The 23508-nt window shown below is 39.7% G+C and overlaps 1 protein-coding gene across 1 annotated transcript in view; it reads right to left on the bottom strand.

Moving 5' to 3' along the window:
- KDM1B (lysine demethylase 1B) overlaps positions 1-23508 on the bottom strand; it is a 37111-nt gene that overhangs the window by 12756 nt on the left and 847 nt on the right. Inside the window, exons 2-15 of the mRNA XM_070747334.1 lie at positions 22379-22423; positions 20652-20745; positions 17641-17765; positions 16362-16451; positions 12572-12683; positions 11407-11523; positions 9903-9941; positions 8337-8541; positions 7270-7448; positions 5622-5798; positions 5207-5281; positions 4088-4225; positions 2394-2565; positions 972-1099 (exon numbers count right to left, since the gene is read on the bottom strand). Coding sequence (XP_070603435.1) covers positions 972-1099; positions 2394-2565; positions 4088-4225; positions 5207-5281; positions 5622-5798; positions 7270-7448; positions 8337-8541; positions 9903-9941; positions 11407-11523; positions 12572-12683; positions 16362-16451; positions 17641-17765; positions 20652-20741 — 1647 coding nt within the window. The 5' untranslated portion in view covers positions 20742-20745; positions 22379-22423. The remainder of the gene's footprint in view (positions 1-971; positions 1100-2393; positions 2566-4087; positions 4226-5206; positions 5282-5621; positions 5799-7269; positions 7449-8336; positions 8542-9902; positions 9942-11406; positions 11524-12571; positions 12684-16361; positions 16452-17640; positions 17766-20651; positions 20746-22378; positions 22424-23508) is intronic.

The raw sequence follows: 23508 nt of genomic DNA, 5'->3' as shown, positions 1-23508 counted from the left end.
ACCCCTGAAAATACCCCCATACTCAGCCTCCGATTCTCAACAAGCAACAGTTGAAATTCAAGGAGAACAGGATAGTTTGATGTGGGTTCTCGGCGGGACAGATACAACAACCTGGGTTATCATCTTATCTCCCTTTTTTGCAAGGGATGAAATTTGCACTTCCCAGAATTTTGCAGTCATGTAAATGGATCTACTGCCTACTGTAGATCTGGGAGTCTAATTCATTAACTTTCCCCGTCCAATCATTTTATAATTTTCTTTCAAGATTTATAGTTAGAAACAGTTAACAGTCCCACCAAGCCCTGAAACATTTATAAATTGAAACATGTCTGCTTAATAAGAAAGCATGGATCTGGATACATTGTTATGACAATTGGCAAGACATATAGAATGCTGGTGAGACCACATTTGGAATACTGTGTTCAGTTCTGGAGACCTCACCTACAAAAAGATATTGACAAAATTGAACGGGTCCAAAGACGGGCTACAAGAATGGTGGAAGGTCTTAAGCATAAAACGTATCAGGAAAGACTTCATGAACTCAATCTGTATAGTCTGGAGGACAGAAGGAAAAGGGGGGACATGATCGAAACATTTAAATATATTAAAGGGTTAAATAAGGTTCAGGAGGGAAGTGTTTTTAATAGGAAAGTGAACACAAGAACAAGGGGACACAATCTGAAGTTAGTTGGGGGAAAGATCAAAAGCAACATGAGAAAATATTATTTTACTGAAAGAGTAGTAGATCCTTGGAACAAACTTCCAGCAGACATGGTAGATAAATCCACAGTAACTGAATTTAAACATGCCTGGGATAAACATATATCCATCCTAAGATAAAATACAGAAAATAGTATAAGGGCAGACTAGATGGACCATGAGGTCTTTTTCTGCCTTCTATGTTTCTATGTTTCTATGTTTCCATTTTAACCATATTACTCTGTCATTATAAGAAAAGTATTTCCACTCACTTCATGGAGGTTACTGCCACAGGCATATTCTAAATTGCTAACATGGAACTGCAGCACTTTTTCCTCTAGTTCGTTGAACTGGATACCAGATTCCTGAATGAAAACTTTATAGATTTCCTGAATTTTATCTGCAAATGTTTTAACAATTCAACAGTTAGTACCGCAAAAGTATTCATTTATCTCAGTGTCCCTTCCTTTCAGCAACAATTTAGCACATGTATTTAAATAAAGTCCATACACACACATAAATATATCTCTTTCTACAGTCAAAATGTAACAAATCTGAACACTTAAATTGCAGATATTTCAAAAAGATTTAAACTCACAGGATTTTAAATCTAGTCACTTTATGATAGCATTTTACATGCAGATGGACAGGTCACCAACAGAGACAATCAATACACATTCATGTGTTAATCTGGTCAATATAAGGCCATAAAGGTTATGACCTTTAAAGCCCTTCATGGCACTGGACCAGAATATCTCCGAGACCGCCTGCTGCCGCACGAATCCCAGCGACCGATTAGGTCCCACAGAGTGGGCCTTCTCCGGGTCCCGTCAACTAAACAATGTCGGTTGGCGGGCCCCAGGGGAAGAGCCTTCTCTGTGGCGGCACTGGCCCTCTGGAACCAACTCCCCCCGGAGATTAGGACTGCCCCTACTCTTCCTGCCTTCCGAAAACTCCTTAAAACCCACCTTTGCCGTCAGGCATGGGGGAACTGAAACATCTTCCCCTGGGCATGTTTAATTTATATATGGTATGCCTGAGTGTATGTCTGTTAGTATATGGGGTCTTTTTTAAATCGTTAAATATTTTAAATCTGTTTAGATTATTTATGATTTATTTCCACGTGTTGTGAGCCGCCCCGAGTCTTCGGAGAGGGGCGGCATACAAATCTAAGTAATAAATAAATAAATAAATAGCAAATGCAATGAATGCAAAACCTTGCATATTTTCAAGTTCAAGATACTTCTTACAATTCTCCCAGATGCTGCACAAAGGTGCAATTCTGCACTTACAAATGCCGTATAGCTTCCTAGCAATGTAATAATTCAATGAAACCTCTTAACAATTGGACTGGCTGAGTTTCATCTGATCATACATGCAACTAAAAAAGTTTGAAGAAGAGACCATTTTTATTTTCTCCTCAATGAGCAACATATGACCTAGCTTGTATTCTGGAAATGTAAAAATATTTTGTTTCCCCCCCCCCCCGTACATAGTATACACCTGACAAACTATCCTCATTCCCCCACGTACATCTAGCTAGGATTCAAAGTGGCCCAATTCATGAGTTCCAAATGATTATGCAAACATATAAATTAGACAAGCTAATACACCACAAATACATACTTCTATGGATGCAACAGTCTGCTGCTATTGTTGTACTTTTTTTTTACTCTTTCATGATTCTTTCTTACCTCCAAGAGGAATGTCTTGATGTTGACTTTTATCTTTTCGCCAATTTGCCACAACATCAAGGATAGAATTGAAATGAAAATCCATGCGCTTATCGATTGCAGGATCAGTTAACCTTCCACCTTCTTGGATCAAGTCACACTTCTCTCCAATTTTGTGCATTTTAATGCCCAACTTTAGAAAAAAAAATTAAAGGTGGAAGCACGTGAGTAATTCAAACTTCATTTTCACTTGTAGCAATACACAACAATCCCAACCAACAGCTATTACAACAAAATATTTATCAGTATTTTAAAGACAAGTAATCAGAATGGTATCTAAACTGGCAGCAAACAAAAACTAAGGAAATTTTGAGTTTTCTATTGTCTGAATCAATCATTTAATTTATCATAAAGTATTTGTAAGCCTTCCATGTGTATGAAGGATAGGCATTTTAAATGACAAGAATTATTCACTGAAAAAAAATAGTCTGTTGTTTACTGCAAGAGTGACATAATCCATTATCAATTTAAATACATGACCCAGGAAGAAACTTTGGATACAGAAGAGTCATGGTAGCACAATAGTTCGAATGCAGTTCCCCTTCTCCCAAGTATGGCAAACCCCCGACAGGGTTGGACAGCAGTATTGCAGGCTAACTCTGCCGACTGCTAGGAGTTCGATCCTGACTAGCTCAAGGTTGACTCAACCTTCCATCCTTCCAAAGTCAGTTCAAATGAGGACTGTTAACGCGATGTGCATAACTGGTTGAGTGTTACAATATATAAAGCAAACCAGCAATGTATGTTTACAGGATTTAGTACATTGTTGCTTTTAAGAACTGGTGATGCAGTAAGCTAAGGTGGAGCCAACAGCATCTCTCTTGGGGGAAAATTGTTGTAAGAACTACTGTATGTAGTACGAACTATGTGTTCTCATGTTGATTTGTGTATGTATATGTATTGAGAAGATTCATTGATTGATGTATTTGTGAATGACTAGGATTGTTACTGACTACGATATTTGATAAATGTAAATAATATTTATATACTCAAGCTATCTGGTCTGGTTACATGTATTATGACTCATATCTCTGGGTTATTAGCTGGATATCTTCTACCTCCACGTGTTCCTCTGTATATTTTTTGTAAATTTAAAGTAGAACTGCTTACTCTTTATCATTTAACAAGGACCCTAACTGCTAACTCTGTAAACCGCTTAGAGAGAGCTGTAAAACACAGTGAAGCAGTATCTAAGTGCTATTGCTATTGTTAACTGTAGCTTAATGCAAATCTAAAATTTTAAAATACGATTTATTTGCTCTTAAGAATTGCATTTACCTCCTCACATCCTACTCCTTTATACAAACCTTTAGACCAGTTGGATGTCAAACTGGCAGCCCACAGGCCCGATGCGTCACGCATAGGAAATGCCCCCCAGCTCCGCAAAGGCAAAACCATCGCGATATATCACGTGACACAATCGAGTTTGACACCTGTGCTTTTAATGAATCCTTGCTCTTTTCCAAGTGATAAAACTAAAGAAACATTCCCAAGCTTCCCAATAAACCTGCAATTAGAACACCTTCAGATCAAATCCTCAAGTGGAATACAAAAATCCTTGTAAAACGTATCCAAACTAGAGATGTACATTTACAGGGATCAATATATACTAAGCTTGTGATCTGCAATGTGTCATCTTCAAAAGTGCAACCCACTTGCTCACACATTAGCGCTATAGGATTGTTGATGCAGCCATTCACAATCTGAGCTCCTTTCCCCACAATGATCCCTTTGAAAGTCTTATCATCCCAGACTCGTCCACCAATTCTATCCTTTGCTTCCAACACAAGGACCTGTAATATACAAACAAGGTCATAGAGGGGGTAAGAAATACTTTACTCTCAATGGGTTGTTGTTGTTTTTAGCAGTTAGTATAGCTTCCCAGAGTCATCAAGAGGATACAAGACTATTATCTAATTATGTGGGTTGTTTAGCATGCTTTTGATATAAAAAGTGAGATGAAACCTAAATAGATGAGCCAGGGTGGCACAGTGGTTAGAATGCAGTATTACAGGCTAATTCTACCAACTGATACGAGTTCAATTCTGATCAGCTCAAGATTTGACTCAGCCTTCCACCTTTCCCAAAGTTGATAAACTGAGGACCTAGATTGTTGGGGACAATATAGCTCTGTAAGCTACTTAGAGAACACTGTAAAGCATTGTGAAACAGTATACACTGCTAAAAAAAAATAAAGGGAACACTTAAAAACAGAATATAACTTCAAGTAAATCAAACTTCTGTGAAATCAAACTGTCCACTTAGGAAGCAACACTGATTGTCAATCAATTTCACATGCTATTGTGCACATTCACCTTTGTACAGAACAAAGTATTCAATGAGAATATTTCATTCATTCAGATCTAGGATGTGTGAGCAGGGGCGGCATACAAATATAATAAATAAATTAAATAAATAAATAAATAAGTCTAAATGATAATGATATTGCTAAATATAGGCTCTTGAAGTGTTAAACAGAGACATACCCATATGAAGTTTTTCTGAAAGAAGGAAAGTGTAAGAAGACAGTTGAATCTGTCATATCTCAATGCTGGCTAAACTCTATGTTACATTATGAGACCCTACCATAGTAATTTCAAAGTCATCTTATTCTTTAATCTCTCCTACTAGATACTAACTGCTCCTAATTGCGCAATGGAATAATTCACTAGAATACTTTCTGGATTAGTTCATGTTCAAGTGATTGGAATATAATAAAATTATGTCAGAAGACACACTATTACGTTATCTTGGTTTATATGATCAGGTCTTACTTTAATTCCAAAGTTTTGGAGTTGCCTCGCAGCTGCTAATCCTGCTGGGCCAGCTCCAACCACAATTACAGATTTCTGCAATGAAGGAAAGAAGGAACTATTACAAATACTATTAGTCTAAAGCTAATCAAACAGACCTTACAAGACTTTGTAAAAGTTGCATAAAATATAGAGATAATATTTTCACTGAAGCGAACTATTGCCAACTGGAGAATTAATACAGGTAGTCCTCAACTTATAACAGTTCATTATAACATCTCAATTGTAGTTGTTAAGTCAAAGATTTCCTAAACCAAGAACAAACCAGAAACATATTTTTTTACTTTGAAAATCTTTGTGGGGATGTTTCTGTACTTTCAGAATATTTTGAAATATAATCAATTTAATCATATACTAAATTGTAAAAAAAACCTACATCGTGGTAGTCTTTGGGAAGCAGGGCTAGGCCTCTATTAAGTGACAAAACTCCTGTATTAATCAAGCCTTTCCTGGTCATAAAATGAAGAATTCTTTCTGTCTCCCGAACACAGCGAATGCGTACAAGTCCTCGAACAATTATGTGATGAGTACATTTCTGAGGGGATAGAGGTTCCTGTAGATTGAGGAAAGAAAATAAAACCCAAAATGAGAAAAAGAGTCACCAGGCAGGTCCAATTCAAACCAGGCAGCAAATTGTCTTGCAACCAAGAAATACTGGCTTATAATTATCTGCACTTCGGAAAAATGATGAAAGAAAATCTTATGACAGATTCAACAGTTTTACTGCATAATAAAGACATCACTAACTAGATGGAACCGATGTTGGACCAGAAAGGAGGATCTATAAAGCAGGGGAAATTAGCCTGATTCTGGATGTTTTCAAGAAATTGAATCAATTCTTTAAGTATATGCATGACTTAAAGCATATTGTTTTTCTCTCTTACTATCCCCATTTCCCTTCCCTGGGAAACAAAATCTTGGTTCAACCTATTCTGGAGATTTCTTGCAGTTTGTAAGCCATGGGTTGCACATCTATGAGATTGTAGACCAGGGATCCTCAAACTTGGCAACTGTAAGACTTGTGGACTTCAACTCCCAGAATTCTCCAGCCAGCCTTGTTGGCTGGAGAATTCTGGGAGTTGAAGTCCACAAGTTTAAAAGTGGCCATGTTCTAAGACCTCTGTAGTAGACCAACTATAGATCTGATGTCTTCAAATGTTATTGAAGTATAAAGTGTTACTTGAAGTTGTAGGAATCATAGCTTCCAAACATGTGGAGGACATCAGGTTGAGGAAAGTTTTGGTGTAGCTTTCATGTTAAGAAATTGCCCGAGTATATAAAGTGAGATTATCAGAATTGAATGAGTGCTTCAGAAAATAGTACTTTGCAATCCTGCATTTCCTTTTCTAAAAGAAATATATGCACCATAAAAACCTCATGAATAAATCAATAAAGTAACCAGTGAAAATCTTTTAGATAAAAACCTTTGGGTCTAGTGCAGTGATGGTGAACCTTTTATGGCTTGCATGCCAAAAATGTGTGTGTGTGTGCGCACTAGTGCACAAATGCTCACCCATGCCCTCCTGTGCATGCACAAAATCCTCCCCACTCCCCCAGGCATGCACACAAACCCCCTTGCGCTGCCCCCTTGGATGTACACAAGCCTCACTGAAGCCTCTGGATTCCTGAAGCATGGGGATAATGAAAAACAGCCCAACTGGAAGTTCAGAAATGTTTTTTGACCATCCCCAGGAGGTTTTTCTGAAACCTGGGGAGGACAAAAATGGCTGAAAAGAAGCCATAAAATCAGCTGGCCAGCGCACTCATGTGTGCTGGAGCTGACATATGGCAGCGCCTCACCTGCCCTAAGATATGGCTCCAGGTGCCATCTGTGGCACGCATTCCATAGGGTCACCATCACTGTCTAGAATTAGCTTGGTCCCCCTCTCAAGAAGTTTCAGAGCCCAGGAACAATCACTAAGAAGAAGATGGAATGGATGGAAAAGTTTCACACTCCCACAAAATTATCAAAATACTAAACTGGGGTTACTTGATCAATCTTTTTGCGAATGCATAAAACGTACTTTGCAGTTTGTGTACCATAAGGCTAGAATGAGATTCCGCAGCGCTAGGTACATGGTGGGGTCCCGGGAATATTCTGGGAACTCATAGAGTTCATCTAATTCCATGACGTCTGGCCTTACACACAAGGCTTTGCCGCATTCGTTGGGCTGATAGAAAGGCTGGAAGTATTTGTTCATTCCTGAAACACAAGAAAGAATCAATCGCCCATAGAACACCAATACGTTTTCATTTGGTAAAGGTACTGAGACATTTCTTCAATGACACTTCTGAAGCCAATATAGGCTGTGAGCTGGCAAAGCTAAGCCAGTTCACAACTATAGCCACAAAAAACCAAGATCAAATGGAATGGAAAACACACAATGGCAGTGTTGACTGATCACTTGAAGAATAGATAGAATACAATAGAATTCTTTATTGGCCAAGTGTGATTGGACACACAAGGAATTTGTCTTGGTGCATATGCTCTCAGTGTACATAAATATATATATATAGATAGATTTGTCAAGAATCATGAGGTACAATACTTAATGATTGTCATAGGGGTCAAATAAGCAATGAAGAAACAATCAATATTAATAAAAATCTTAGGATAAAAACAACAAGTTACAGTCAAGTGAGAGGAAATGGGTGATAGGAATTATGAGAAAAAAATTAGTAGAAATAGAAGTACAGACTTAGTAAAAAGTTTGACAGTGTTTAGGGAATTATTTGTTTAGTAGAGTGATGGCCTTTGAGAAAAAACTGTTCTTGTGTCTAGTTGTCTTGGTGTGCAGAACTCTGTAGGGTAGGAGTTGAAACAGTTTATGTCCAGGATGCAAAAGGTAAATAAATATTTTCACCGCCCTCTTTTTGACTCGTGCAGTATACAGGTCCTCAATGGAAGGCAGATTGGCAGCAATTGGTTTTTCTGCAGTACTGATTATCCTGTGTCGGTCTTGTTGGGTTGCAGAACCAAACCAGACAGTTATAGATCTGCTTGAACCTATAGCTGATAATACCAATCAGTCATAATTCAATTCTAAATACAGAGCATTTAAACAAGGACAGAGAAGAAACTGTGGCTTACCAGCTATGGAAGGGGGAGTCTTTAGGTTCTCCATTTTCATCTGACTGGATTCACTAACCGATCGCTGAGTACTAGTACAAGAGGGACTTAGGCCCACGCAGTCTGGGTAGTAGGCAGATAGTAGCGGAGCAGCCACACTGTCCTTCAACAGGGGAGGAAGGATAAGCATGGAATACCACCAAGGATCGGAAACTTCAGCCACTCTCTAGGAAGAAGCATCAGAGCAAAAGTCAAGAATAAAAATCTTAGCGACCACTCAAGTTTCTTCCCCATCCCCAATATTATTTCTCAATCCTGACTAAACTTCACATTAGAAGAAAAATTTGTGTATATAATTATATATTGTGTACAGTGATACCTCATCTTACGAACGCCTCTTCTAAAGAACTTTTCGAGATACGAACCCAGTATTTAAGATTTTTTTTGCCTCTTCTTCCAAACTTATTTTAATAATAATAATAATAATAATAATAATTATTATTATTATTATTATTATTATTAATAATAATAATTAGATTTGTATGCCGCCCCTCTCCGAAGACTCGGGGCGGCTCACAACAACGATAAAAACAATATTATAATGGCACAAATCTAATATTAAAAAACTAAAAACCCTATCATAATTAAAAACCAAACAGCACATACATACCAAACATAAATTATAATAAGCCTGGGGGAAAGATGTCTCAAATCCCCCATGCCTGGCGGTATAGGTGGGTCTTAAGTAGTTCATGGAAGACAAGGAGGGTGGGAGCAGTTCTAATCTCCGGGGGGAGTTGATTCGAGAGGGCCGGGGCCACCACAGAGAAGGCTCTTCCCCTGGGGCCCGGCAGACGACATTGTTTAGTCGACGGGACCTGGAGAAGGCCAACTCTGTGGGATCTTATCGGCCGCTGGGATATTTTCACCTTACGAACCCGAGCCGCCGCCGCTGGGATGCCCCACCTCCTGACTTCCATTGCCAGCCGAAACGCCCGTTCTTGCGCTACTGGGATTTTAATTAAGTTCGTAAGTAGAGGTAGCACTGTACTAACCTTAACCATATCACTTTAATTCAATAGCTCTGCATTCTCAAAAAGTGATGAGTTCTAAAATACAGGCAGTGCTCAGTTCATTTATCGACCGTTCAAAGCTACAATAGCACTGAAAAATGTGACCTATGACTGTTTTTCACACTTAACGACCTTTGCAACCTGGCCGTGTGATCAAATTTAAGATGCTTGGCAACTGATTTGTATTTATGACGGTCGCAATGTCCCGAAGTCATGTAATTCCCCCCTTTGGCCACCTTCTGACAAGCAAAATCAATGGGGAAGCCAGAGTCACTTATCAACTGCAGTGATTCACTTAACAACGGCAGCAAGAAAAGTCGTAAAATGGTGCAGAGTTCCCTTAACACATGTCTTATTTCACAACAGAATTCTTAGGCTCAATTGTGGTTGTAAGTTGAGGACTAAATTGTGGTTGTAAGTCAAGGACTAAATTGTTTTGACCTCATCATGTATTCATGGCTAACCCTGCAACTTCTATTAATCCATCAATCTTAATATCACAGGCATTGCTTACCAGATCCTCAGGCATGGCACACTGGTCTGAACCTTCCACCTGGAATAGATAGATAGATTGATTGGATTGATTGATTGATTGATTGATTCATTCATTCATTCATTCATTCATTCATTCATTCATTCAATTTTCTTTTTATGCTGCCCTTCTCCTTCTCCTTAGACTCAGGGCGGCTTACAACATGTTAGCAATAGCACTTTTTAACAGATCCAGCATACCCACAATCGGGGTCCTCATTTTACCCACCTCGGAAGGGTGGAAGGCTGAGTCAACCTTGAGCCGGTGATGAGATTTGAAGTGATGACCTGCAGATCTAGCAGTCAGCTTTAGTGGCCTGCAGTACAGCACTCTACCTGCTGCGCCACCTCGGCTCAGTGTTCCACTATCTCAGGGGTTTCCACAAAGAAGAGGGAGTCAAATTATTCTCCAAAGCACCTGAAGGCAGGACAAGATGCAATGGATGGATACTAATCAAGGAAAGAAGCAAGCTAGAACTAAGGAGAAATTTCCTGACAGTTAGAACAATTAACCAGTGGAACAACTTTGTTGTGGTTAGCTCTGGCCCAGCTCCTGCCCCAAGGACTGTGGATGTGGGGGAGACATCCACATGCTGCAGGCCTGTTTTGCCCCCGGTGGAATCTGATGATGAAGGCTCCTCTGACCAAGAAGACATGAGTGACAGGGAGGAGGAGAGTGTGGCAGACAGCTCAGAAGGAGATCAATTATCTAGCTCCTCCTTGGATTCAGAACAAGAGTTAATGATACAGCCACGCATGCGGAGAGCGATGCATAGGCAACAACAACTGAGAGATTATTATCAAAGAAAATGAGGCCACCTGTGGTTGGGTGGGGCTGTGGTAATTTGTGAGGCTGCTATAAAGAGCAGCCTGTGGGTTTGGCCATTGTGGAGGATTATCTGATCGTTGTTTTTCCTGACTGCTTTACTGACTTTGACCTTTTGTGTGCTGATTTTTCCTTGTTTTGAAACTAAACCAGGGCAAAGTGTGTTTCACTTTGTGAAAAAAGGACTGTGAATTGCCTCACAGCTGCAAGCTAAGTACCACAGAACTGATAAGGGACTTGTACAAATTACCAGTTTGTTTGGAGATGAGTGCTCTTTGCTATCCCAAAAGAGGGCTTGGTTTAAGTGAATTTTCATTATAAAGAACATTGTTTTGAATGTACAAACGTGTGTGTGTCTGAAATTGTATCTGTGCATTTTTGGGAGGATTCTACCAGAGAGCTCGACAGAACAAACTTGCCTCCAGAAGTTGTGAATGCTCCAACACTGGAAGCTTTTAAGAAGATGTTGGATAACCATTTGTCTCAAGTGCTGTAGGGTTTCCTGCCTTAGCAGGGGGTTGGACTAGAAGACCTCCAAGGTCTAATCTATTCTATTGCCATCTACATAGAGGCAAGCTCACAGAAGCACTGTATAGCTAAGGTAGAAGTAGAAACAACCAAGCCATCAGTCTATTCAAATGCAAATGGATATGAAAGGTACCTTAGCAGAATTGTTCAGTTTCATGCCACAGCGATATGTTTTGGCTATTTGTGAGGTAAGTTGAATTTCCTTTGTCAATTGACGCCACTTCCCACATTCCATCTTTGTGCACTGAACCTATGACGTTAATAAGTGACATTTGAAGAATTTTTATTCATTTATAAACTTTAAAAACATAAAAGAAAAAAACAAATGAAACAATGTACAATACAAACCAAAAACACAACAAATATTCACACATTTATACCTCTAGGTGTTTTTTACGGTACATATATCAACTAATATTTACTATTTTTACCTATTTCTACTATCATTATAATCAATACATACATACATACATACATACATACATACATACATACATACATATGTATGATTCGACACAAAATATGTAACCCTTCCCTGGTGCAGAGCTGAAGGGATTGGATACTGTAGCCTAGAGGACAATTCTCTACCTTGGTTGCAGGCAATGGTTGCAGGTTCAAGTCCCAGTGGGTATGGCTAGCTGATGAGGCCAAAATAAGGCCAAAATAGATCTATCCTAGTCTCCCTTAATTTTCAAATTCAGCAAAAAAAAAAGTGACATATATATATATATGTATTACAATTATTTGTTCTTACTATCTTAACAATATCCTAACGATTAGTTTATTATTTTATTTCCTTCTGTCAAGCCACTCATACAATAAATTCCAAGTTTTTTTAATATTGCGAATCTTCTTTCTCCTTCAATTCTATCATCAATTTATCTAGTTCTGCACAATCCAAGATCTTTTTAATTGTAACATTTTCGGCTGGTACCCCTCCTTGTTTCCAGTATTGTATTCCATTTTCACACTGTGAAAATGTGTAATATGGTGTAATGGTATTGTTTTTCTATGTTTTGATCTAGTAGTTTCTGGTTTCTTTTTAAAATGAAAACTTTGCAGAATATATCCATGGCAAAACTCTAAGACACTCGGAGTATTTACAATGGCACCAAATACATGTACTGTAGGTGGGCAGTGTTTGTCCAATCCCTATTACATGTTCTAATTAATTGAATGAGTTATTTATTCCGATTTAAGTGTTCTTTACACCTCACAATCACGTGGAATAAAAAAACTGAAAAATGCTTGATTACTTATTAGAAAGATACATCATTATAAACAAAAAAAGCTGTTACCCAGTAAGGAAGCTGTTGATCAGCCATAAAAGCTTTTGGGCTGGGTTCACTTTTTCCATTACTGGTCCAGATCCTTTTCCATGCGGTGTATTTTTCATAACCATCTTTATGACTAACAAAAGTAGAAAAAGTAAACAATGAATATTAAGGAATAAGAAGACTAAGTTTTCTGTAGCTTATCTAAATGGGCAATATTAATGAAAATAATAGGACTATATAGTCAACAGGATTATCCTTGTAAATCATAATCATTTTCTTTTAATGACTCTATAATCCCTTGCAGGGGTGGAGCCTGGGCAACTGAATGCAGCTAGCAGAGTGTTTAATGGGCGGATGCCCTTCCTGTCATCAATGAGGAGTTTTTTGTTCAGCAGATATATTCTCATTGCGCCCGGAGAGAGAAATATCTTCCGCTACCTAGGATAGAATCCTAGAACTCTACCTCTAGGCCACTGCACCAATCAGGGTTTTCCCATAAGTAACCAGGGGGGGGAAATCTCCACATCAGGACAGATTTCTGGTGACTTAACACAGTGTTTCCCAACCTTGGCCACTTGAAGATATTTGGACTTCAACTCCCAGAATTCCCCAGCCAGCGAATGCTGGCTGGGGAATTCTGGGAGTTGAAGTCCAGATATCTTTAAGTGGCCAAGGTTGGGAAATACTGACTTAATAGAAGTATATATTTAATTTTCTTCAAAATAACTTTGCTATTGCTGCCTTCTGGCATTTTATTTTTTATTTTGATTCTTTTCTAGACTGTAATTGAGGATCTCCCAGGCAAACCAGGTCTGATCCTACTTAGCTTGCGATCTCAAACAAGGACACTCGGGTATTTCCACTTGCTGAGGCAAAACTAAGCAAAGGTTCTAACAAATACAGCATTTCATTGCAATACTATGTTGGTTAATCCAGGGTTGGCTTTGAACTACAACTAAACTAAACTAAATATTGGGTTGTATCCAATTTCAGCCAGCAGAACTGGACTTCCTAGTAGATCAGATTTTTTTTCTCTCCTCTGTAACTGTGGTCCATGTGAACCAACCTGCTTGGAAGGGAAGGTTCCTGTGGTACAAACTGAAGCACCATGGAAAACATCTAGTATGAAACATAGAAACATAGAAGTCTGACGGCAGAAAAAGACCTCATGGTCCATCTAGTCTGCCCTTACACTATTTTCTGTATTTTATCTTAGGATGGATATATGTTTATCCCAGGCATGTTTAAATTCAGTTACTGTGGATTTATCAACCACGTCTGCTGGAAGTTTGTTCCAAGGATCTACTACTCTTTCAGTAAAATAATATTTTCTCATGTTGCTTTTGATCTTTCCCCCAACTAACTTCAGATTGTGTCCCCTTGTTCTTGTGTTCACTTTCCTATTAAAAACACTTCCCTCCTGGACCTTATTTAACCCTTTAACATATTTAAATGTTTCGATCATGTCCCCCCTTTTCCTTCTGTCCTCCAGACTATACAGATTGAGTTCATTAAGTCTTTCCTGATATGTTTTATGCTTAAGACCTTCCACCATTCTTGTAGCCTGTCTTTGGACCTATTCAATTTTGTCAATATCCTTTTGTAGGTGAGGTCTCCAGAACTGAACACAGTATTCCAAATGTAGTCTCATCAGTGCTCTATATAGCGGGATCATAATCTCCCTCTTCCTGCTTGTTATACCTCTAGCTATGCAGCCAAGCATCCTACTTGCTTTCCCTACCGCCTGACTGCACTGTTCACCCATTTTGAGACTGTCAGAAACTCTACTTTTTAAAATTCTTGATGTTGCTTTCACAAACAGCCAGGCTTTAAAGAAGATGATTAACTCCAAATACTGTACTTAAAATTCAAGTAAATATCTGAATACTATATGGTCTCCTGCAAGTTCTAGTTGCAAGTATTTGTTATGTAGAGAAAGATTGCAAATGAAATTAAGCTCTAGTAAAGTCACCTGTGAATGAGCTGGCAACAGGTGCATTCAATACATACTTAGCACCAGAGAAGCAAAAAAGACCAAATCCTAAAATACATTTTGCCTTTTAATATGACTTTGGAGAAAGTTTTGAAAGAGAATTTCTATTAATATCTTAGTATTCTAATATAAGATGCTCAGGTTGTCCAGGGCACCTTGAAATGGCACCTGCAAAATCAAATTTCTGGTAAAGGGCAGATACCAATATTCTTGCATTAAATTCAAAAACTCTTAGGATGGAGATTGATATGTTCTCAAAGTATTTATGGCTCTCTCTTTTTTAATGGGAGTGTGGCAGAATCTGCATCTGAATGAGCCTTTCAACTAGAAAAATATCTGACAATGGGTCTGACCCAATACCATAGAACAGCACTCACTAGAGCAAGATTTGAGCAGTTAAATTCTATGGTCAAATATGGACGATTCCACCAAGTACCATATTTTGAGAGAACATGCATTTGCGGTGCACCAGAAATAGAAGACATCGCACATGTGCTACTCAATTGTAAACTATATTCCTCAGTAAGACCTCAGTATTTACAGCCCCTACTTGACAAAATCATACACTGGGACTGTAATAAACAATCATCATATTTTCTTCAGGGTACAAATATATATGTAGTTTCTAGAACCGCTAAGTTTATAGTCAGGGCTGTTCAGATGAGAATACGTTTTATAGAACATATTGGGGTGGCATGCAAAGGAGATGAACTTACTTAAGAATATTTTATATCAGTATCTAAGATTTGTTTAATATAATCCTTTGCACGAGTTATATTTTCATGTTTTACTACTCAATTTTAGCTTATTATACTGCATTTTAACTTATTATTTATTCAAATCCCCTCTATTTTAGCCAATTTTATTGTATTTTAACCAATCACAGTTTTATGACGACCGATGTGGTCCTTTTTCTCGCTTTGATATGGTCGATTGACTAATCAAATAAAGTTGATATTGATATTGATATTATATCTGAATGTATTACCAACCTGATTCTAGAAAGAAGCAAAATAACTGATTCACAATCATTAAAATGTTTTGATTGATAAAACAGTACTACAAATGTAGCAATTATGTTTAATGTCATTGTTAAAAAGCAAATCCAAATGTGCAAAGCAAACAACTAATCCCAAAATTCACTCACCTGGGAATAGATCCCACTAAACTCAATGATTCACTTCCAAGGAGTGACGTTTTGTAAACAGGGGTGAAATTTAAAATTTTTCCCTACCGGCTTGGTGGACGTGTCAGGGGAAGGATACTGCAAAATCTCCATTCCCTCCCCACTCCAGGGAGAAGGATATTGCAAAATCCCCATTCCCTCCCCACTCCAGGGGGAAGGATATTGCAAAATCCCCATTCCCTCCCCACTCCAGGGGGAAGGACATTGCAAAATCCCCATTCCCTCCCCACTCCAGGGGGAAGGATATTGCAAAATCCCCATTCCCTCCCCACTCCAGGGGGAAGGACATTGCAAAATCCCCATTCCCTCCCCACTCCAGGGGGAAGGATATTGCAAAATCCCCATTCCCTCCCCACTCCAGGGGGAAGGACATTGCAAAATCCCCATTCCCTCCCCACTCCAGGGGGAAGGACATTGCAAAATCCCCATTCCCTCCCCACATTGGGGCCAGCCAGAGGTGATGTTTGCCAATTCTCTGAACTACTCAAAATTTCCGTTACCAGTTCTCCTCAACCTGTCAGAACTTGCTGGATTTCAGTCCTGTTTTTAAGTCTTATAAATTTTCTTGTTTTGAACTGCTAATGACTACCGAATATGTGCAACTGTGTATAAACTCTTATAAATAAGATTACCTTCTGTAGTAATGATCAAAGCATTCATTACAGAAATGTTCGCCGCAGGACAGATGATACCACCTTGATGTATAACCATTTTTAGCACACCTAAAACAGAAAATATTTTAAAACTCTGTTTACTAAGATGATATGCTTTGCTCTAGAGCAGGGGTGTCTAACTGGCGGCCCATGGGCCAGGATCCATCACATGCAGGCCACACCCACCACACAGTATAATAACTACACTTTGCAGTCTAGTTTTAGTATATAGGACAAGTAAACTTTGTTTTTTTCTCCCCTTTTCTCCCCTTTTTTACAACCACTCTTTAGAGTGGCCCACACTGGAAGCAGCCCACCACTGGGTTCAGACAACTTGAAAGACTGTTTCATCCCACTGGGATTGACCTGCCCCACCTATGCTGGCAGAAGAGGCATGCTCTGGGTCCTTCTGCCAGGGTATTCCGACTGCCAGGATCCAGGACAAAGGCCTTCTCTCCCACTGCACCTGCCCCCTGGAACATCTTGCTCTCTGGCTCTGGGAGTTGGTTTGGAGCTCCAATTGAGAGTCTTCACATTGCCCCCTTTTCATCCTACCCCCCCCCTCTCCATTTTTGTTCTTAGGGCTCAGTAACTCAGAACTTTATAGTACAGTGGTACCTCTACCTAAGAACACCTCTACTTAAGAACTTTTCTAGATAAGAATCGGGTGTTCAAGATTTTTTTGCTTCTTCTTAAGAACCATTTTCTACTTAAGAAAAATTTCCCAGGAAATTTGAGAGCAGCACGAAGGCCCGGCCAGTTTCCTGCCATTCCCCATGGGTTTCTCTCTCTGGCACAGTATATAGGAGGCAGCCTCGCACTGGGTATATGGGAGGCGCGTGCTCTTCCTCGCTGCCTCAGAGTCCCTCTTTTTTTAAAACAAAGTTTGGGATTTTTTTGATTCCCCTCACCTCACCTTCTTCCTTTGGCAGCGACTGTCCTCTTCCTCTTCTTCCTCTTCTTCCTCCCACCTAAATTCCGAGCTTTTATTTCTTTCCTAATGGGTTTGCATGCATTATTTGCTTTTACATTGATTCCTATGGGAAAAATTGCTTCTACTTACAAACCTTTCTACTGAAGAACCTGGTCACGGAACGAATTAAGTTCTTAAGTAGAGGTACGACTGTATTTCATTTATATCATCTAGGTTTTGTACATCTTTTTAATAAAGTAAGCTGTGTAAGGTTATTCCCAAAATAAGCTGAATGGGCAATAAATTTTACAAATAATAATAATAAATAAATGAATAAACCCAAACCTTTCGGCAGCACTAGCAAAGCAGACTGGGCAAGTTGCAGTACACCCGGCTTTTTCACATTTCCGATATTTCTTCTCTGATATTTCTTCATCTTCCTCGGGGGCCTCTGTTGCCTTTCTCCTCACCTAATGCGACAAAAGATAATTTTGTGATTAAAGAGGCATTAGCCTCTTAAAACCCACCTGTCGTTAAGCGTGGGGGAACTGAAACATCTCCCCCTGCCTATGTAGTTTTTTGTGTATGATATGATTGTATGTATGTTTTCATATATTGGGGTTTCTTGGTTTTTTTAGACTTTTTAAATGTATTATTGTTATTTTAGATTCTAACTATTAGATTTGTCACTATATATTGTTTTTATCATTGCTGTAAGCCGCCCCGAGTCTACGGAGAGGGGCGGCATACAAATATAATTAATAATAATAATAATAATAATTATTATTATTATTATTATTATTATTATTATTATTATTAGATTTGTAGGCCGCTCCTCTCCGTAGACTCGGGGTGGCTCACAACAATAACAAGAACAATGTAAGAACAAATCTAATAATTTAAAAAAAGCTAAAAAACTCATTATTAAAAGCAAACATACCATGTATAAACTGTATAGGCCCGGGGGAGATGTCTCAGTTCCCCCATGCCTGACGGCAGAGATGGGTCTTAAGAACTTTACAAAAGACAAGGAGGGTGGGGGCAGTTCTAATCTCCGGGGGCAGCTGGTTCCAGAGGGTCGGGGCCGCCACAGAGAAGGCTCTTCTCCTGGGTCCCGCCAAACGACATTGTTTAGTCGACAGGACCCGGAGAAGGCCAACTCTGTGGGACCTAACCAGTCGCTGGTTGCCCTGTCTGTGTACCACCACACACGATAACAGCAGGGGTGGATTGCTCAGTGATGCACTACACATGTGCTTTGTGGGTGCACGTACACAGTGCTAAAATTATAGCTTCTGAACATGTAGAGAAGCAAAAAACAAGATTGGTGCCGCCGAGAGAGCCGATTGGGGGGGGGGCGTGGCAGGCCTGAGTCACTGTCATTTCCAACAACCCAGGCCGCCAAGTTGCTACTAGTTCCATAGAACTGGTCCCAAACCAGTTCTACTGGTTTCAAACCAGTAGAACTGGAACCCACTTCTGAATGACAATCTTTGATTACTTCTACATCCCCACTTGCAACCATCTGTATTCATATGGAAATGCTGCATGAGTGGTTGGGCACAGAAGAAATATTGAACAAAAAAAACTTTCAAGACTTGTTGATGTTGTGTATATGGTATGTCTTACTTTGAGTAAAGCAACAATAAACAGTAGCCTAATGATCCAAAAAATCATAACTAGTTCTCAGAGGAAAAAAGGAGCCAAGGCCCCCCCCCCCCCCCCCCCAAAAAAAAAGCAGTATTCCAGATGTCACAAACGTCAAAAGGCAATTTGACTTCAGTGGGGATTTTTTCCTTGAAAAATGTTCCACTTCTCATTTCATCTCTTTCTTGCTTGCAACAGAATTCTCCAATCTTTCCGGGTTGGTGGCCCAGAGTGGGGGGGAAGAGGGGGAAAATAGGGGATGGTTTTGTGGGAGGGGCAGGCACATGCACACACGTGGGACTACACAAATATGGCTGCAAGTGCCAGTGACACTTGTGCAAGTGAGGCTTTGCACACACAAACCGGCCCACTACTCATGCAACCCTGTGGCCAACAGGCAGCAGCCCAATAGTGGGTTGTGGTCCACAGGTTGGGGAGCCCTACTCTACTACATAGTCCTTTCAGCAGAAGGTTCCACACCCATTTGCACTTTGATTCAGGTGACCCTTAGGTAAATCCCCACCTGTCCCCAATGATTTCCAGAGACCTAACGAGTCTAATGACCAGATGACTACAAACAGTACAGTGGTACCTCTACTTACAAACTTAATTCATTCCGTGACCAGGTTCTTAAGTAGAAAAGTTTGTAAGAAGAAGCAATTTTTCCCATAGGAATCTATGTAAAAGCAAATAATGTGTGCGATTGGGGAAACCACAGGGAGGGTGAAGGCTGTTTCCTCCCAGGAGATTCCTAGAGAGGCCCCACGGAGGCTTCTCCCCACCTTTTCTGGTCCTGTTTCCTCCCAGGAGATTCCTAGAGAGGCCCTACAGAGGCTTCTCCCTGCCTTTTCCTCCCCTGTTTAATTTCTTTTCAAGAGAATCTTCATTGACAGTATTCCAGATAGGAAACAGCCCAGTCTGCAGCTATAATTGCTATTTGTTTTAATGGAGGAAGTGGGCTAGATATCCTGTAATGCTGTAAACTGCTTCAATATTCCCACTGAAAAGAAGCTTAATTTTTTAAATAGCATCACACAATAGGGGCAACTTAGATTCAAATGCTTAGGTTTCAATGCAGATATACTTTGAAGAAATAACCTTAATAGGAGTCTCAGGTACTTAAAGCTCTGTTCAAATATTTGAGCCAAAACAGAATCCAATATATTACCTCTTTCTGCTATGTATTCAAAATGGTCAGCGATGTGTTTGTGTTTGTTTGTGTGTGTGTGCATGTGAGAGAGAGAGACAGAGAGAGTTTATCTATGTATACATATGCATACAGCAAAAATACAAATATGTATATTATGTATGTGTATCGGTAGATATATACTTTCTTGTGGAAAGTAGGCAACAGAATTTCATTTTTAATGTTTCTTAGTGTGCGCACAGTGAAAAATGACAATAAAGATAACAACATCTATTTTATTGTATCTAATGCCAAGGGGGAGATGAAATAATTTATCTTGCCTCCTCCATCCATTGCATAATTGTTCCTAGGCTATTTATTTGGCAGATAGTGGTCAGCAGCAAAGGATTGCTTTGCATACATGTTGCTATCTAAGCAACGTACAACCTTATGAACTCAGTGTTCTGAATTTACAACGAGCCTTCATTTTCCCAACAGCTGGATAGTAGTAGAGCAGAATGTAAAGATTTCCCGGTAATTGCCATTGCCATTTCATTTATATATTGAGAAAGACATACAGTACCTGTCTGCCGGAACTTCTCAACGGAAGATTATCGGATGCTTGATCTATAGCAGTGACCTTTTTCTTCATTCGGACTCTGCCCGTTGACATGGTACTGAAGGGTTTAAAAAGAGAAAGAGAGGGGGGGAGAGGAAGAGGAAGAACATTAAGCAATCTTCTTAATGGAGAGTTTGAAGTGCTCTGCTCTGCTCCCTCGGTAAGAGAAAAGGCCATATTTGGTCTGACTTATAGGCATAGTTCCCTCTAAGCTGAGCAGTGAGCAATCGCTCACTTAAAAATCATCATCAACTCAGAGTTTTCAAAACCTGCCCAGAAGCCAAGAGGGAAAGAGTGAGAGGGAAGGAGAGAGAGAGGAAGAGAGAGAAACAGATAGAAAAAAGAGAGGAAGGAAAAGAGAAAGAAAAAGAATGGGAGTAAGGCAGAGAGAAGAAAATCAAAATCTAGTTTGAAACTAGCTCAACTATTTAAGTGGCATTTTGATATTGATAGAGTTGCGCTATTATGAGCTCACTGTTATAGACACACAGTACAGTATTTTATTTTGAAATTCTCTGAGGCAAAACAGGGTGGGTTTTTTATTTGTTTCTTTGTTTATTTATTTATTATTTCTGTGCCGCCCAGTCCCGAAGGGACTGCCGCTCAGACACTATACTTTTCCGCCCACCCCCCAAAAAAATTAGAGGGAACACTGCTTATAGGTACCATTCCATAAACTGATTCATCTGTCAACTGAATTGGGAAGAAGGAAACTAAAGAATTTCTATTTAGGAGCACAGCACAGCATAAAGAACAAGGATAAAATAAAAGAGCCAGGTGGTGCAGTGGTTAGAGTGCAGCACTGCAGGCTACTTCAGCTACAGGTTTTTAAGAAAAGACTTCATTTTTTGTCCAGGATGAACCTGACATTCAGCTGTAGATTTTTTTAAAAAAGAATAAGAAATCAATACACCATACAGAACAGTGATGGTGAACCTTTTTTGGTTCACATGTCAAAAGGGGGGGGGGGAGTACAGGGGTCACGCATATGTGTGCCCACACCTCTTCCATGCACTCCCCTGCATATGCGCATGTGACCTCCACCACTCCCAACACACAATGGCACACCTGTTTTTTGTTCTACCCAGGCTGCAGAGCCTTTCTAGGAGGGTGAAAAGGGCCTTCCCCATCCCCACCCGGAGGCCCTCCATTGGCAGAAAATGGCCCGTTTGCCAACTTCCGGTTGAACAGGAAGGCCCATTTTTTTTACTCTCCCCAAGGTCCAGAGCCATTCTAGGAGTCTAGGAAGGGTGAAAATGGCCTCCCCTACCCCTCCAAAGGCTGGAAACATCCTGTTTCCCAACTCCCAGTGGGCCTAGAAGGTCTGAAAATCAGCTACCCAGCATGCAGATGTGCATCAGACCTGAGGTCGCGTGCCCACTGTTATGGCTCCGTGTGCCACTTGTGACACCCATGCCATAGGTTCACCACCATCAATATAGAAGATTGTCAGGAACTCTTACAGCTCATCACCTCTACAATTCCTTATGGACTACACAAGTAGTCCTCAACTTATTGCCATAATTGAGTCTTAAGCATGAAGAACATGTCAGTTTTTTTTCTACACCAATCTAAAGTCAAATAGTCACTAAATGAACTGCTGTAAATAAGATGGGTTACAATTGCACGAGAAAAGAGAAAATTATGGTTCCCGTAAGTTTCATATTACAAAGGGCAAACATTCTGTTTACCTAGGAATCCAAGACCCCAATTTTCAGATGTTCAGTCAGGTCAATCTGTAATAATACAAAAAAAGATAGAGCGCTGGTGAGACCACATTTGGAGTACTGTGTTCAGTTCTGGAGACCTCACCTACAAAAAGATATTGACAAAATTGAACGGGTCCAAAGACGGGCTACAAGAATGGTGGAAGGTCTTAAGCATAAAACCTATCAGGAAAGACTTAATGAACTCAATCTGTATAGTCTGGAGGACAGAAGGAAAAGTGGGGACATGATCGAAACATTTAAATATGTTAAAGGGTTAAATAAGGTTCAGGAGGGAAGTGTTTTTAATAGGAAAGTGAACACAAGAACAAGGGGACACAATCTGAAGTTAGTTGGGGGGATTATCAAAGGCAACATGAGAAAATATTATTTTACTGAAAGAGTAGTAGATCCTTGGAACAAACTTCCAGCAGACGTGGTTGGTAAATCCACAGTAACTGAATTTAAACATGCCTGGGATAAACATATATCCATTGTAAGATAAAATACAGGAAATAGTATAAGGGCAGACTAGATGGACCATGAGGTCTTTTTCTGCCGTCAGTCTTGTATGTTTCTATGTAAGAAAGAATTGTGAAAACAAATGGAAAGTGGAATAAACCTCCTCTTTTTGCCTTATCCCTCCCAATTTCCTCTTTTCTGCAGGAAGTAGATCTATCACATTCATTTCAGAACTTCATCATAATAAAAGCTTTATTTATACCGGTTGATACACACCTGTCTTTGATAAATTCTAGAGAGGCCATTCTTAGAAACCCCCCCCCCCCCAATTCAACACTTCACTGTGTCCAAGGAGATAAAAAACCCTGCCTGGAAATCTTACCCTTCTCTGATCCTCTCCTAAATCTTGAGAAGCTTCTCATAGTTTCATTTCATTTTTATTCCACCCTGCCCAGTGAAGGGCTACCGAAATTTTTACTATCACGCATTTTCTTTCAACATCTTTCAGTGCAAATTGGGTGCTCTGGGGTGGAGCTCCATTTTCCCTACCCCACTTTGCGCCCCCCCCATCCTGGTAGTAATCCACCCCTGACCCTTGTAATGAAAAGGCGCTCTGCCCATGGCTCAGAGACCAGATGCAATATATGCATACA

Source organism: Erythrolamprus reginae, chromosome 3, assembly GCF_031021105.1.
Source record: "Erythrolamprus reginae isolate rEryReg1 chromosome 3, rEryReg1.hap1, whole genome shotgun sequence".
NCBI lineage: Eukaryota > Metazoa > Chordata > Lepidosauria > Squamata > Dipsadidae > Erythrolamprus > Erythrolamprus reginae.
The sequence above is the reverse complement of the archived record's forward strand: the minus strand, read 5'-3'. Positions and strand labels throughout refer to the sequence as shown.